The sequence below is a fragment of the Bos mutus genome, chromosome 16 (genome assembly GCF_027580195.1).
Source record: "Bos mutus isolate GX-2022 chromosome 16, NWIPB_WYAK_1.1, whole genome shotgun sequence".
NCBI classification, from domain to species: domain Eukaryota; kingdom Metazoa; phylum Chordata; class Mammalia; order Artiodactyla; family Bovidae; genus Bos; species Bos mutus.
The window spans coordinates 5,929,952-5,946,019 of NC_091632.1; the positions used below are offsets into that span (position 1 = coordinate 5,929,952).

The 16,068-nt window shown below is 54.7% G+C and overlaps 1 protein-coding gene across 7 annotated transcripts in view; it reads left to right on the forward strand.

Annotated features, from left to right (window-relative positions):
- PPP1R12B (protein phosphatase 1 regulatory subunit 12B) overlaps positions 1–16,068 on the forward strand; it is a 167,478-nt gene that overhangs the window by 100,596 nt on the left and 50,814 nt on the right. For all 7 annotated transcript variants that reach the window (XM_070384637.1, XM_070384634.1, XM_070384636.1 and 4 more), the window contains 4 exons: positions 9,595–9,798; positions 11,824–12,013; positions 12,097–12,209; positions 12,981–13,022. In XM_070384637.1, coding sequence (XP_070240738.1) covers positions 9,595–9,798; positions 11,824–12,013; positions 12,097–12,209; positions 12,981–13,022 — 549 coding nt within the window. The remainder of the gene's footprint in view (positions 1–9,594; positions 9,799–11,823; positions 12,014–12,096; positions 12,210–12,980; positions 13,023–16,068) is intronic.

A 16,068-nucleotide genomic window follows, 5' to 3' on the forward strand; every position in this document is an offset into this window, starting at 1 on the left:
AGCAGGTGTGGGGGGGGGGCCCGAGCTGGGCTGTTGCACAGACCGAGCGAGTTAAGCAGTTAGCAAAACTGGGAAAAGCACACAAGTTCCTGTCGATCAATGAATGGATGAACAGTGTTCCATATTCAATGAATGTTGTTTGGCGATAAAGAGAAATGAAGTCCTAAAACATGCACATACTACAATGAGATGAACCTTAAGAAAAAGTTACGCTGGGTGAAAGAAACGGGGCATGATTCCATTTGTATGGAAGTGTCCAGAACTGGCAGAGAAAAGAAAGTAGATGAGTGTTTGCTCAGGGCTGGAGAGAGGGGGGACGGGAAGCGACCCTGAGGGTGTGGGGGGCGTCCGTGACGCTGAGTGCGGATGCTGCGCAGCCCCGGGAGCATGCTCAGAGACAGCGTGTGTGCTGCCGGGGTGTGGCTTATGTTTCACTAGTGATGTTACAAAAGGAAAGAGCCCTAAGGGAGGCATTGCAGTGAGGAATATCTCGAAAAGGTTGCCAAGACCTGGTGGGAGGTCTCAGAAGCCTGGAGGCGCGTGGGCGGCTGTCCCTTGGCCGAGCTGGGCCGTGGGCGTGTGGCAGCGACAAGGACAGGGGCTGTGGTTGGGCGTCAGGGAGGCAGAGGAGGCTGAGCCGGGCCGGCGGTGGTGAGTCAACAGGAGATGGTCCAGAGGGGTGAGAAGGCCGTTTCCAGGGGGCGGGGAAGCCCCGCAGTTTCAGGTGCTAAAGACGCCGAGCAGGAAGGCTAAGGACTGATGGACCCCCGGGGCCAGGCAGGCGCCCTCCTGAGCCAGGGTTGTCACAGTGTGACTGCTCGTGCTCGACGGCAGTCCGTTCCCCCCGGAGGACGTGACCCCAAGAGGACCAGACTGGCTGCCATGTTTGTTTGGGTTTATTGTGGAAGACATATGTAACGTGCAGCTTGATAATTGGCCATTTTTAAGCAAACAGTTCATTGGCAGTAAAAACGGTCACATTTTTTTGCAGCCATCCATCTCCGGAACTGCTTCCCTCTTCCAAACTGAAACCCTCAGCCCCCGGACACTCCTCTGTCCCCCAGCTGCCGGCACCCCCGTGTGCGCCTTCTCCTGTGGCCTTGGCTCCAGGTGACCCGCTGAGTGGGGGCGCAGCTGCCGTCCGTCGGTGGCAGCCTGTCCCTCGTGTCTCTCACGTCAGCCTCCTCCCCTCGTGTGGCCGGGCAGTGTTCCGTGGTGTGTCCACACCGCATCATGGTCGTCCGCCACCCCTGATGGACACTTGGCGTTGCTCTCACCGTTTGGCGGCCGTCAGCAGTGCTGCCGTGAACATGACGTGCAACTGACTCTTCAGTCCCTGCTTTTGCATCTTTAGATACAGACCCAGAAGCAGAATGGGCTGGATTGTACATTTCTGTCTTGTTGCTTAGTCACTCAGTCGTGTCCGACTCTCTGTGACGCCGTGGACTGTAGCCCGCCAGGCTCCTCTGCCCGTGGGATTCTCCAGGCAAGAACACTGGAGTGGGCTGCCACTGCCTTCTCCATGTTTCTGTCTTACTTGTCATTAATTTTATACCCTGTGCCTTTACCGAATCCATGAGCTCTGGTGGCTTTTAGGTGGCATCGTTGAGATTTTCCGTGTATAGGATCATGTTATCCACACACACTGACAGCTTTACTTATTCTTTTCCAGTGTGGATTCCTTTTATTTCTTTTTCTTGTCTGAATAAAAGTGGCAAGAGTGGGCATCCTTGTCTTGTTCCTGATCGTAGACGAAATGCTTTTAGAACTCCACCGTTGAGCATGGTGTTCGCTCGAGGCTTCTCCTGTGTAGCCTTTATTATTGAGGTGTGTTTTCTCTATCCCCACTCTCTGGAGAATTGTTTTTATATCATAAATGGATGTTGAATTTTGTCGAAAGCTTTTTGTGCCTCTACAGAGATGATCATATGGTTTTTACTCTTCAGTTTGTCAATGCAGTGTCTGTCCCATTGACTGATATGGAGATACTCAGTCACCCTTGCGTGCCCGGGATAAGCCCACTCGTCACGGCATCACTAGCTGCTGTTGTCCGTCTGTGAGTCCAGGCCTCTGTGCTCCATGGACTGCGGCACCGCCTGGTCCCTCTGTCCTCCCGTCTGAAGTTCATGTTCACTGAGTCGGCGATTCTATCTAACCATCTCACTTCCTTCAGGATGGACTGGTTGGATCTCCATGCAGTCCAAGGGACTCTCAAGAGCCTTCTCCAGCAGCACAGTTCAAAAGCGTCAGTTCTCTGGCGCTCGGCCTCCTTTGTGGTCCAGCTCTCTCACGACTACTGGAAAAACCGTAGCTTTGACTGTGGGCCTTTGTTGGCAAACTGATATCCCTGCTTTTTTAATACACTGACTAGGTTTGTCCTAACTTTCCTTCCAAGGAGCAAGCGTCTTTGAATTTCATGGCTGCACTCACTGCACTCTACAGAGATTTTGGAGTCCAGAAAATAGAATCTGACACTGTTTCTGCCTTTTCCCCTTCTCTTTGCCATGAAGTGATGGAACCAGATGCCATGAACTTAGTTTTTTGATTGTTGAATTTTAAGCCAGCTTTTTCACTCTCTTCTTTCACCTTCATCAAGAGGCTGTTTGCTTGCTCCTCACTTTCTGCCATTAAAATGGTGTCATCTGCATATCTGAGGTTACTGATACCTTCTCCCAGCAATCTTCATTCCAACTTGTGATTCATCCAGCCCAGCATTTCACATGATGTACTCAGCATACAAGTTAAATAAGCAGGGTGACAATATACAGTCTTGATGTACTCCTTTCCCAATTTGGAACCAGCTAGCTGTTCCATCTCTAGTTCTGTTGCTTCTTGACCTGCATACGGATTTCTCAAGAGTCAGGTAAGGTGATCTGGAACTTTCATCTCTTGAAGAATTTTCCACAGTTTGTTGTGATTCACACAGTCAAAGGCTTTGGTGTAGTCAATGAAGCAGTAGATGTTTTTCTGAAATTCCCTTGCTTTCTCTGTGATCCAGCGCCTGTTGGCAATTTGATCTCTGGTTCCTCTGCCTTTTCTAAACCCAGCTTGTACATCTGGAAATTCTCTGTTCATGTACTGTTGAAGCCTAGCTTGAAGGATTTTGAGCATTATCTTGCTAGCATGTGAAATGAGTGCAATTGTGTGGTAGTTTGAGCATTCTTTGGCATTGCCTTTCTTTGGGATTGGAATGAAAACTGACCTTTTCCAGTCCTGTGGCCACTGCTGAGTTTTCCATGTTTGCTGGCATATTGAGTGCAGCACTTAAATAGCGTCATCTTTTAGGATTTGAAAGAGCTCAGTTGGAATCCCGTCACCTCCACTAGCTTTCTTCGTAGTGATGCTTCCTAAGGGCCACTTGACTTCACACTCTAGGATGTCTGACTAGGCGGGTGGCCAACCATCATGGTTATCCGTGTCATTGAGACCTTTCTTGTCTAGTTTTTCAGTCACTTCTTGCCCCCTTTAATCTCTGCTGCTTCTGGCAGGGCCTCCCATTTCTGTCCTTCACTGAGCCTGACCTTGTGTGAAGTGTTCCCGTCACATCTCCAGCTTTCCTGAACAGGTCTCTAGTCTTTCCCATTTTGCTGTTTTCTTCTGTCTCTCTGCACTGTTTGTTTAAAGGGCTTTCTTATCTCTCCTTGCTCTTCTCTGGGACTCTGCATTCAGGTGGGGCTGTCTGTCCCTTTCTCCCTTGCTTTCCACTTCTCAGATATTTGTAGGCCTCAGACAACCACATTGCCTTCTCGTGTTTCTTTTTCTTTGGGTAGTTCTCAGGCGCCCTCTCAGGTCTGGCCCTTGCATCTGTTCGTCCCCCCTACTGTGCAGTAGTGAGCAGCCCCGCCCTCTGTGTAACCTGAGCAGCCCCGCCCCTTCGTTCTTCTCAGAGCTGTTGGTAGCGCCCTCTGCTCTTGCCCAGTAGCACGCTGGACACTTCCGACCTGGGGGCTCATCTTCCAGAATCATATCTTTTTGCCTTTTCATACTGTCCATGGGTTATCCAGGCAAGAATACTGGAGTGGGCTGCCATTTCCTTCTCCAGTGGACCATGTTTTGTCAGAACTCTCCACTGAGACCCGTCTGTCTTGGGTGGCCTTGCAGGGCTTCATAGCTTCATTGAATTGCACAAGCCCCTTCGCCACAGCAAGCTGTGGTCCATGAAGAGGGATCATGGTGTTTGATCTTTTTAATGTTTATGGGATTTGGTTTGCTCGTATTTAATTGACAGTTTTTACATCTATGTTCATCAGGGATTTCAGCCTGTAATTTTCTTTTTGTGTGTTGTATCTGTCTGGTTTTGGTAGCAAGGTGATGCTGGCCTCAGAGAACGAGTTAAGAAGCGTTCCTTACTCTTCAGTTTTTTGGAAGCATTTCAGAAGGACAGGTGTTCGCTCTCTAAATGTTTTGTAGATTCACTTGTAAAACCGTTTGGTCTTGGACCTCTGTTTGTGGGGAGCTTTCATTGTTATTACTGACTCTGTTTCATTACTGTTAATTGGTCCATAGTTTTTATCTTCCTGGTTTAGATTCTCATTTCTAGAAATGTGTCCATTTTTCTAGGTGGTGGTTCTTACTGGCATATAGTTGTCATAGCAACCTCTTCGTGTCTTTGCTTCTGTAGTGTCAGTCGTAACTTCTTTTCTGACGTTGATTTGAGCTCTTTTTTTGGATGAGTCTGGCTAAAGGTTCTTTTGGTCACTTTTGGTCCCGTCTGATCTATTACTACTCTGGTCATCACGCTTCTTCTGCTGACTTTGTTGTCGTTGTTCGATCACCAACTCCTCTCCAACGTTCTGCAGCCCCATGGACAGGCTTCCCTGTCCTTCACTGTCTACAGGAGTTTGCCCAGATTCGTGTGCATCGAGTCGGTGATGCCATCCAACCGTCTCATCCTCTGTTGCCTTCTTCTCCCGCCTTCAATCTTTCCCAGCACCAGGGTCTTTCCAATCAGTCGGCTCTTGGCATCAGGTGGCCAAAGTATTGGCGCTTCAGCATCAGTCCCTCCAGTGAATATTCAGGGTTGATTTCCTCTAGGATTGACTGCTTAGATCTCCTTGCTGTCTGCTAACTGTGGATTTTGTTTATTCCTCTTTTTCTAATTCCTTTGGTTAAGGTTAGGTTGTGTGAGGTTTTCTGTGTATCCTGAGGTAGGTCTGTATTGCTACAAATATCCCTCTTAGAACTGGCTGTGCAGCCTCCGAAGGTCTCGGGGCGCTGTGTTTCCGTCGTTTGTCTCCGGGTGCACTCTGCACCCTCTTCTGACCTCTTCGGTGATCCGTCAGCTGTTTAGTAGCGTGTTGTTTAGCCCCCATATGTTTGTGGGTTTTGCAGGGTTTTTTTCTTTTTTGTAGTTGAATTCTAGTCTCAGAGCCTTGTGGTTGTAATAGATGCTTGATGTGATTCCAGCTTTATTAAATCTACTGTGGCTTGTGTTAAGTAGTACAGATCTATCCTGGAGAATATGCATTTGGAAAGAATATGTATCTGCTGCTTTTGAGTGGATTATGTTCATCTGGTCTGATGTGACACGTGGTCAGTGTCCCCGTCCTGATGCTCCGTGTGGGTCGTCTGTCCGTTGGTGTGAGTGGGGGTGAGGTCCTGTCCTGTTATGTTGCTGTTGGTTTCTCCCTCTATGTCTTTTATCGTTTTCCTTACTCATTTAGGCGCTCCTATGTTCGGTGCGTATATAACTGTTGTGTCTTCTTTTTGGAGTCACCCCTTGATCATTATGTCCTTTCCCTTTTTGTCTCTTGCAACACTCTTTATTTTAAAGTATATTTTTCTGGCATAAGTACTGCTTCCTGACTTTCTTTGGATTTCCGTTTGCATCAAATACCTTTTTTCGTTCCCCTTGCTTTCAGGCTGTGTATCTTTAGGTCTGAAGGGTGTCTCTTGTCGGCAGTATATGTATGTATGGGTCTTGTTTTTGAATCAGCCACTCTCTCTTTTGATTGGAGCATTTAACCCATTTACATTTAAAGTGCTTATTGCTCTGTCTGTGCCTGCTGTCATTCTTACTGTTCTGAGATTGTGTCTGTGGTTCTTTCATTCATCTCTCTCGTTCTTGTTCTCTCTCTTTTGTGGTTCTTTTGTTCATCTCCTCTCTTGTTCTCGGCCCTCGTGATTTGATGTCTGTCTTCAGTGGTGTGTTTGGACGTCTTTCCCTGTTTCGTGTGTGTGTCTATCATAGTTTCCTGGTTTGTAATTACCATGAGGTTTGTATATAGCAGTATATATACATATATATGTGATAATTTCAAGTTGATGATCGCTCTAATTTGAAAAAAGATTTTAATAACCCTGCATTTTTCATTCTTTCCCCTCCAAGATTGCTGTTTTTGACATCATATTTTACATCCTTTCATTTTGTCTATCCCTTAACTGCTTATTGTGGATATAGTTGATTTTACTCGTTGGCCTTTTAACCTGTCTGCAGGGATCAAACCCAGGTCTCCCGGACTGCAGGTGGACTCTGTGCCATCGGAGCCGCCAGGTCTCCCGGGTTGCAGGTGGACTCTGTGCCGTCGGAGCCCCAGGTCTCCCGGGTTGCAGGTGGACTCTGTGCCGTCGGAGCCCCAGGTCTCCCGGGTGCAGGTGGACTCTGTGCCGTCGGAGCCCCAGGTCTCCCGGGTGCAGGTGGACTCTGTGCCGTCGGAGCCCCAGGTCTCCCGGGTTGCAGGTGGACTCTGTGCCGTCGGAGCCCCAGGTCTCCCGGGTTGCAGGTGGACTCTGTGCCGTCGGAGCCCCAGGTCTCCCGGGTGCAGGTGGACTCTGTGCCATCGGAGCCCCAGGTCTCCCGGGTGCAGGTGGACTCTGTGCCGTCGGAGCCCCAGGTCTCCCGGGTTGCAGGTGGACTCTGTGCCGTCAGAGCCGCCAGGGCGCACTAGCTTTGTACTTGGTTGAGTTGTCGCTACTTCCTGTCCTGCATATTTGCCTTTCCAGCGAGAGTCTTCCTTTTGTAATGTTCATGTTTCTAGTTATCACCTTTTTCCTGTCTTTTGCTTAGAGAAATCCCTTTAATATTTCTTGTAAAGCTGGTTTTGTGGTGCTGAACTCTCTTAGCTTTTGCTTGTGTATAAAACTTGTGCTTTCTTCATCCAGCCCAAAGGAGAGCCTCGCTGAGGAGGGTATTCTTGATTGCAGGCCTTTCCTTCTCATCGCTTTAAATACAGCGTGCCCCTTCTTTCTGTCTTGCAGAGTTGTTGCTGAAAAGTCAGCTGATGACTATATGGCAGTTCCCTTGTTTATAGCTTGTTGCTTTTCTGTTGGTGCTTTTAATGTTCTCTCTTCATCTCTGACTTCTGCCGATTGAATTCCGAGGTGTCTTGGTATAATCCTCTTTGGGTTATTCTTGATTGGGACCCAGTGTTTCCTGGACCCGGATGTCTGTTTCTCTTCCCAGGTTAGGCAAGTTTCCAGCTGTTATGTCTTCAAATATGTTCTGTGGCCCCTTCTCTCGTTCTCCTGCTGGGACTCCTGTAGCGTGAACGTCAGTGCGTCTGGTGTTGTCCTGAGGTCACCTGCCCCCGTTTATTCACGTGCACTTTCTCCTTGTTCTGTTCAGTGTGCTGGCCCCACTCTCTCTTCGGTCACTGGTCCCTTCCTCTGTGTCACTTGGTCGCCTCTTGAATCCTTCTAGTGCATTTCCATTTTAATGTTAGTTTTCATCTCTGGTCGTTCTTTGTATTTTCTGATTGTCTGTTAAAGCCTCCCCACTCTTTTTTGAGTTCTTTGGTCACCTTCACAGTTATTGCCTGGATCTTTTTCTCAGGGAGATCGCCTGTTTCTAGTTGTTTTTTGGAGTTTTTTCTTGTTCCTTCATCTAGAACACGTTCTGTTGCCTCACTTTGCCTAACTTGCTGTCTTTATTTCTGCGTATCTAGCAGGTTGGTTCTGTTTTCCCGATCTTGGAGAAGTGGCCGTTAGTAGGAAGTGTCCTATGCATGCCAGCAGTGCACCCCACTGTGGTCAGCAGCACTCCATGCTCTAGGGGTGCCCCCGTGTGGGTTCTGGGGGACCCCGGGGCTGCTGCTGGCTCACTGGTGAGGGAGTCAGTGCAGGAAATCCCAGGGCTGGTACGAGACTGCAGGTGGTGGACTGGGTCAGCCCACGGCAGGCAGTGGCCTGCGGTTGTCCTGGGGCTGGTGTCCACCCACTGGTGTGTGAGGCTGGTCTCCAGGCTGGCTCAGGCTGCTCGTGGACAGGGCCGGGCCCCAGGCGTGTCTGGGTCTGGAGTCTGCCCACTGGTGGGTGGACCTGGGCCCCAGGGTCCACGGGCGCAGATCCCTGCGTCCCCATCCAGCACCTGTCTGGTGTGAGGGGCTGGCTGTCCGGGGGCTGCCGTGGGCTCAAGGACTCATCAAACAGCCTGTCTGCTGGGGAGGGGTGCGGGCGCACGTCCCTGCCTGCTTGGTTGCTGGGCCTGAGGCTTCCCATGCTGTGTGTGTTGCTGGGGGCCAGGTGCTGCAGGTACTGGGCTAGAGGGAGGGTCCCACCGTGGCGCTGGCCTGCAGCGGCGTCCTTGGGGCGGGACCAGCTCCCAGCGTGGCTGCCGCCAGTGTCTTGTCCCCAGTGTCACGGCCTGCCTCTCAGGGACACTCCGGTCAGCCGGTGGGTCCAATCTGGCTCTTTTGAAGTCCCTGCTTCCGCCCTGGGTTGTGGGGTGTGTGAAGCTCCGTATGTGCCTGCAGGAGCGGAGTCTCTGCTCCCCACTCCCCGAGGGAGCCCCACTGGCCTTGAAGCCCTGCATTCTGGGGGCTCGCCCTCCCTGGCACAGGACCCTAGCTGGGGCGCCCCTCAGCCCCTCGCTGCCCGGAGGCGACCTCCGTGGTTAGTCGCTCTGCCACGGGTGGGCCGCCCCTCCTGCCGTCTTGCGGCAGCCGCTTCTCTCTCCTTAGTTGTGGCGGACCCTTCCTGGCCAGCCCCGTCACAATGGTCATTCTGGAGGACCCTGGAGGGCTGTGCTCCAGGTCTCCTGCTCCACCGTCCCGGCCATCCCCTCACAGTGGTCACTCTGGAGGACCCTGGAGGGCCGTGCTCCGGGTCTCCTGCTACACCGTCATGGCCGTCCCCTCGCGGTGGTCACTCTGGAGGGCCGTGCTCCGGGTCTCCTGCTCCACCGTCCTGGCCGTCCCCTCGCGGTCGGCTCTGTGTGTGTGTGGGTGGATGCAGTTTGGGGTTTGGTGGTTGTCCTAGCCTAACTGACGTTTCACTGTGTTGAGCCTGGCTCTTTCTGTGAGTCAACTCCAGCTTTCCTGGGATCTGCAGGGCAGGCTCAGCTGGTGCCCACATGCTCTTTAAGGTCAGGAGGGCCCCGAGGAGCCGTGAGTGCATGGGTGTGGACACGGCAGGGGGTATTCGTGGAGCTCGAGCAGCGACGCTGGAGGGCTGTGTTTGCGGTGCGCCTGGCCCAGGCCCGGGGCCTCTGCACACCTGGGTGTTTGTGTCCGGTGTATATTAGCTGCAGACGGCCTCACGCCTGTTGGGAGCTGTTTGGAACTTGGTACCATTAGACCTTTGAGGAGCTTCCCTGCTCGTTCACGGGGACGTGTCTGTGGTTAGGGTGCAACCTCTGACTGTCTGGTGTCTTCCCAGGGCGTCACCCTCACGGACCTTCAGGAAGCGGAGAGGACGTTCAGCCGGTCAAGGGTAGAGCGTCAGGCTCAGGAGCAGCCCAGCCTGAAGCCCGTGGGTCCCGGAGCACTTGAGGGCGGCCCCCGGAAGCACGAGCCCTTGGCGGCCCCCACCCAGGAAGCTGGGGAGAGCCGCCAGACCTGGGGCCGGAGCCCGGAGGGAGAGGTGAGCGCCGGCGTGGAGAGCAGGGTCCGGGGGGTGGCCGGGGGACTCTTGCTCGCGGGGAGTCGGCGCTTGCTGCTCTGCGTGGACGCCTCTCAGGAAGCCTGCTTACATCCATCTGTGGTCTGCGGGCCTGTGTAACTGAAAGAATTCAGAGGATGTTGTCCTTAAGTGACGCGTTGTTTCCTCGGGAGTTAGCTCCCGTGCTTGTTTCCAGTCTCACTGAGGCATGATGGGTAGGTTAGGCTGCAGCACACTTCTGTGCATGTGCCCGTGAGATGACTGCCGCCACAAGCCTTTCAGTTCTGAAAAGAAAGGTCTCGATGTAATAAAGTACAGGTAGAAATAGAAGCGTTTATTATTGTTTATGCCTGGCACTGTGTTAGCTGTTTCACATATATGAAACTGTTCAGTCCTCAGCACAGCCCTGTGAGATAAATACCAGTCCTTCTTGCACTGAGGCTGTGGGGTGTTCAGCACTTTGCTTGGCATCTCCGTGACTCAGGAGAGCCCGACGGGTTCCCTGGCAGCCCAGCAGGTAGTAGGCTGCACTGTCCCTGCAGGGCCCAGCTTCAGCCCTGGCCGGGGGTTGTGATCCCATCACCGCACGGCGCGGCCAGACACCAGTGAGGGATTTGGAAGAAAAGGTGGCGGGGTGCTGAGCCGCAGCCCACGGCCTCTCCTGCGCTGTGGTGGGCGTCCTGCCGTGCGCCTCACCCCTTTAGTGCAAGCGCAGTCAGAGGTGTGGGCTGAGCCACGGCCCGCCTCCCTGCGTGCGCGCTCCCGCGGCCTCTCCTCCTGCGCTGCGGTGGGCGTCCTGCCGTGCGCCTCACCCCTTTAGTGCAAGCACAGTCAGAGATGTCGGGTCCTGTTTAGGGTGAGCGTGCTCCTGGTTCACCGAAGACGTCCAGCGATGCCTTTTGTCTCGGGGTGTTTGTCAATACCATTCCTTTTCATGCCCAGAAATGCCCCGGTTGGGACGATAAATTTTATGGTGACCATGGTTGCAGGAAGAGAAGTCTTCCTGCTCTTTAGGAGCCACGGTTCTGTTGTTTATTCCGTGTGTTTTATCAGCCAGTGTTTTTTGAGTACTTGCTACGTACAAGGTTCCGTTCTAAGCACGTAGCGTATGGTACGTGTATCCAGTCCTCCCAGGCCTCTCTGAGGAAGAGCTTGTTTTCCCTGCTTTACGAAGGAGGAAGTGGAGACTCAGAACTCGAGTCGCCTTCTTAGGTCACACGGCTCGTTTTGTGCCGAAGCTAGAATTTGAGCCCCGTCCTATCAGACTCCCAAGCTGACTGTATCTTATTGCTTCTGTCTCTATAATTTATAAACAGAGAATCAGACAATCTCCGCATGTGGTGAGAATTTATCTCTGCATCTTCAACAAATAAATGCTAAGGTTGACTGTTGAGCTCTGTCCTAACTCTCAAGGAAAAAAAAAGTTCAAAGAAGAACTTTTTTTTACTTTTATTTTGGGGGTGGGGGTGCACATATAGGATCTTGGAGTGCCCAGCCCAAGATCACGCCCGCACCCCTTGCAGTGGGGGTGCATCTTGACGCCAGCTGCCAGGGAAGTCCCAGAAAGTGGGGGGTTTTAGTGTCAGCAAGCCTAGTTATGTCAAGTTGATAGAAGGCTCATAAATTGGCAGAAGGTCCAGATTTGATCTGTTTTTAGATGACTCTTACATTGTTTTTTCCTATCCTGAGATTATCTTCCCGCTACACCCTGCCTTTCCATGCCCCAATTTGAAAGGCCAGCATCCTTCCTGTTTGCTTTGTAGAATCAAAGGAGTTGTGTTAGCAAGCCGGTGCTTCTAGCGCCCTTCCATCAGTTTAGGAGGAACTTTTCTGGGCTGCTGTCACCCCGGCAGTATCGTCAGAGTAGGAGTTCAGACCTGTTTCCTTTCTGGCTGGTTAACTGCTTATAAGCCTCTTGATGTAGAAAAGCCCATTTTTAATAAACCTACTGTCCCTACGCTTTCACTGGACTTGACCCCTGACGTCTCGTCCTGTGGGTTGTTCTAGCCCGTGTATCATCCCCTGCGGTGTCCAGCTCAGCCCGAGCAGCCCACAGCGCCAGCGTCCCCTTCTGCCCCGAGACCCTCGCTCTACAGCAGCTCCTACCTGCTCCGGACGGGTGGGTCCTCCGCCCCCGACTCGCAGAGCTCAGAGCCGCCCACAGACACTGCCGGGCCGCGGGACATGGACAAAAACGGTACGTCGGGCTTCGGAAAGCGCAGCCTCCAGTGCGCGTGCCCCGGGCTCCTGAGCTCCAAGCCTTGTCTCCTCCCTGAACAGAGGGCGAGGAAGCAGAGCCGGGCGACCAGCCCTCCGGCAGGCTGTCCGTCCGCGAGAGGAGGCGGCCCCGGGAGCGCCGGCGGGGCACGGGCATCAACTTCTGGACAAAGGACGTAAGTGGCCTGTCTGTGCCAGGCGTCCTGTGTGGGTGCAAGAGTCCCACCCGGCGCCCGAGGCTGCGTGTCAGGACGTGTCACGAGAAAGACAGACCGCAGGGGCGCGGGCTCGTCTGGGAGGCTCTGGCTTGGCCCCCAGGGCAGTGCCAAGCGCGCGGGCAGGGGGCGAGGGCGCGGCGAGTGCAGACAGACAGAGCCAGCGCACAAGCCCTGCGGACGGAGCCGCCCCCGGGGCTCCGAGGGTGTGCAGGGAGTTAGCACCGCGGCATCCGTGCACGCCGGGCTGGCTGAGGACCCAGGGCTCTCAGAGTGTTGTCTGACTCAGGGTTACCCTTCCGAAGGAGAAGAAGGAGCGGGTGACTTTGGCTCCGAGCGAGGACAGGGCTCCGTGCGTCCGCGCCCCGCTGGCCTCTGCCTGTTGGCTCAGCCTGCACCTGACGTTTACGGACCGAGCGGCTGGGGTCAGGTCCCGGTGAGCCTGACGCGTTGGGAACTAGATGGCCGCTTCGATGAGGCTGGAAGAGAGGCGGTGGTGGTCACTGTTAGAAGCGGTGGGTGTGAGCGTCCGGTCTCCATGGGAGCTCAGTTCTCTTCCCGCCGGACATCCGCTCGGGCTGCAGGAGGCGCTCCGAGGCGCTGCTGAGGCCGCAGCGATGGCCCCCTGGCCGCCAGCCCTCCCTGCCCAGGCGCGTGCTGACGGGGCTGACTGGCGCTGCCAGCTCTGTCTGTGACTGTGACCGCTTGTTTTTCTTCCGCCTGCCTTTCCAGGAAGATGAAACGGAAGTCCCAGAAGAGGTGAAGAAAGCGTGGGTAAGTGACCTGCGGTGAGGCTGCCCTGTGGGGCCGCCCTGCCTGCGTCTGCCCACCTAACAGAGGAGCAGGCTGCATGCAGGCTTGGGTCTGGGGTCGGGGGACGCTGCCCTGGGCCGTGCCGCCTGCTCGCCCGCGTCCCGTCTCCTTAGGTGGTGCGCTGGGCCGTGTTCCTGCTCGAGGTTTCCTGCGCCTCCAGCCAGGCTCTTAACTCGATTTCCGCCTCTGTCTCCTCTCCCTTGTGCTGTTGGAGCGCGTAAAGTCCTTTGAAATCTTGGGAAGAAGGGTGCAGTGATGCTGTTTCTCGCGCATCGGCATCCTCTGCACGCTGCAGAGGAGCAGAGGGCGGGGTGGAGACCGTCGGAAGTCACTTACACTTGCCTCTTGAGAGGAGGTTTCGCTCTGGCCTGAGCAGCTCCCAGGCCTGCACACCCGGCGCCCTCGCCTGCCTGGGGGTGGCTTGCGAGCGGCGGCTCCGTGCTCCTGAGCAGCACCCCGCGTCTTTCCTTTTTCTTCCTTTGGGCTTTTTGTTTGTTTTCTTGGCCGTGCTGCGTGGCTCCCGGGGTTAGGGTTGGGGGGTCTTCTCTGCCCGACTAGGGCTGGAACCCGGCCACCAAGTGATGCACCGAGTCCTGCCCGCTGCACCACGGGGACGTCCTCCTGCTGTTTCTCCAGGAGGAAGGGATTGGTCTGGCTTTGACCAAATGAATTGAGAGAATATGTGCGTTTCTCTTGGAAATTACTAAATAGATGGCCTTTTTTCTACCCTAAGTTATGTGACAGTATGTTATCAGAACATATACAACAACTCATCCTGAAAGTCAATAGCTAGTTCATTTTTAGAGAGGAAGTAGGAATGCTCTGCTGTCGTTGACCTGCCTGGATTGGGGTCGAGACCCAGAATGGTCAGGAGTGGCCTATAGAGGCGGTGCCATCGGGACCACTGAGAAGGGTGCAGCCCCCTCGTGGGGGCAGGGCTGCAGCTGGCTCACAGGGAAGGGCTGGGGGGGCGGTGTGGGCACAGATGCCCGAGGAGGCCCCCGGGGCAAGGTGTGTGCCCGTGACCGCAACCTCATTCCTGGGGGTTGCCAGGGCTTTGGGAGACAGAGTAAGCTGTGACTGACACCTAATGGGAGAGCCCGAGTGTGACTGCAGAGCTTGGACATGGCCACCGCGTGTGGAGGGGAGTCGAGGCGGGCAGCTCCACACAGGAGCCCAGCGGGGAGGCTTAGGCCGGATCCCTACGGGGAGGCCACAGTCTCCGCGTTTCTGAGCTCCTTGGTGCCGGGGCACCAGGCAGGGATGCCGAGTGTGGGCTTAGGAGGGCAGGGTGTGCGGTGAGCCCGTGCCCCGATGCCAGCCTGGCCCTGGTGAGCTCTTCCCCGGCTGCCTGTGCAACTGGGCAGGTGTGATGCCGGGGTCCCTACTGGCCCCCGGGGCAGCAGGCCCGGTCCCCATGGACCCTGGGAGTCCATCCCCGGTCAGGTGGGAGCTAGAATGATCCCAAATGTGTGTGGATGTCTCTCCTCTCAGAGACTAGAGCCTGGTTAGAAAACCTTTGTTGCCTAACCCTAATCTGTGTTGATGTCGTGGGCGTCTGTTTCCTGTCGTGTAGCTCAGCTAGAGAAGTGGCGCTGACATGCGTGTCCGGGTACGATTTACGACTGGAACGGCCCTGGGTGCTCTCAGTTCTGGGTGAGAGGAGAGGCCCCGTGCGGTTCCGTGGGGTGACACAGGAATGCGTCCAGGCCCCACGTGGTGCACCCATCGAGGCAAACCCCGGCCCCCTGGAAAAGCCACGAGGTGCTGAGACCACAGGTGGTGCAGTGGTTGCGTCTCAGCAGCCCCTTGGCGCCGTGCTGGGAGCAGGTCTGCATGGCTGTCCGTGGGAGGCGGGTGCCCTCCCAGAAGTCCTCGCCTGTCTTCATCTTGGAAGTGAGGCCGAACCGAGTCTGGGTTTGACGCGAGGGAGGCGGCTGCCCCCTGGCCCCGGGGCGGGCTGTGTGCTCAGGGCCCTGCAGGCTCTGCACCTTTTCTCACTTGAGCCTTCGGCCTGCCTTTGTTCTGTTTACGCTGTTTGGTCTCCCTGTTCTTGTTTCCCAATCCCCAGGCTGGTTCCAACGTGTGGTTGAATTCATCACTAGAGGGCACACGTGTCTCGGAGCTGTGGTGAGCAAGAGCCATGCCTGAGGAGGCCGGGCGGGAGGCAGGTGACGTGGCAGGGAATCCACGTCCGTGCAGGGAAGCTGCCCGCCTCCCAGACGTGGGCACCTTGGAGCTGGGAGGAAGTTAGAGAAAGCCTGAGTGAGGGGCCTTGCCTCACAGGGGGAGCTCTGAGGCCTGGGCCAGCAGAGCACCCGGGGAGCGAGCGCTCTCCAGGCGGCCCCCGGCCCACTTCAGGAGCCTCTGTGACTGTGCTGGGGCCGACCTCACGTCCCCTGTGGTTCCCCTTCCCTATTTAGGGACACAGATGAAGCCTGATGAAGAGGCTTAGCAGTGGGGTGTGGAGGGCTTCCAGGCTCAGAAGCTTTGCCCCGTGGAGGTGGGTCTGCCAATGCCTGGCACGCATCTCTTACACCAACCCAGAGGCTCTCCAGACCCAACGGTCTTCGGGTTTTTCTGGAGGCTTCATCAAGTGTATAATTCGTTATTACCTCAGTCTCGACCCCCTCTACCTTCCCTCAGAAGATGGAGGGTGAGTCTAGACGTTCCTAGCTGGTTTTCTTGTTAAAGTATATTAACGCACAGTATGTGTGAGCTTCAGCTGTGCAGAGTAGCGATCCACAGTCTTGGAGATTATGCCCGTTTACAGCTCTTGCAGAACGTTGGCCGTACTCCACGCGTCATGCAGCCGTCCTTCCGGCCTCCTACCCCTTGGGAGGTGCACCTCTCACTCCTCCATCGTCGTCTTTTTACTGAGCAGGTTCCGTGTTTGAGTTGAGTTGCTGGTGGCATTGTGCCTCCTCGCAGGAAGGAAGGTTCCCTTGAAGGGTGGCTCAGAGGCCGCGTGAGAGTCTGATCCATGTCCGGGGGAGCGCTCCCCTGC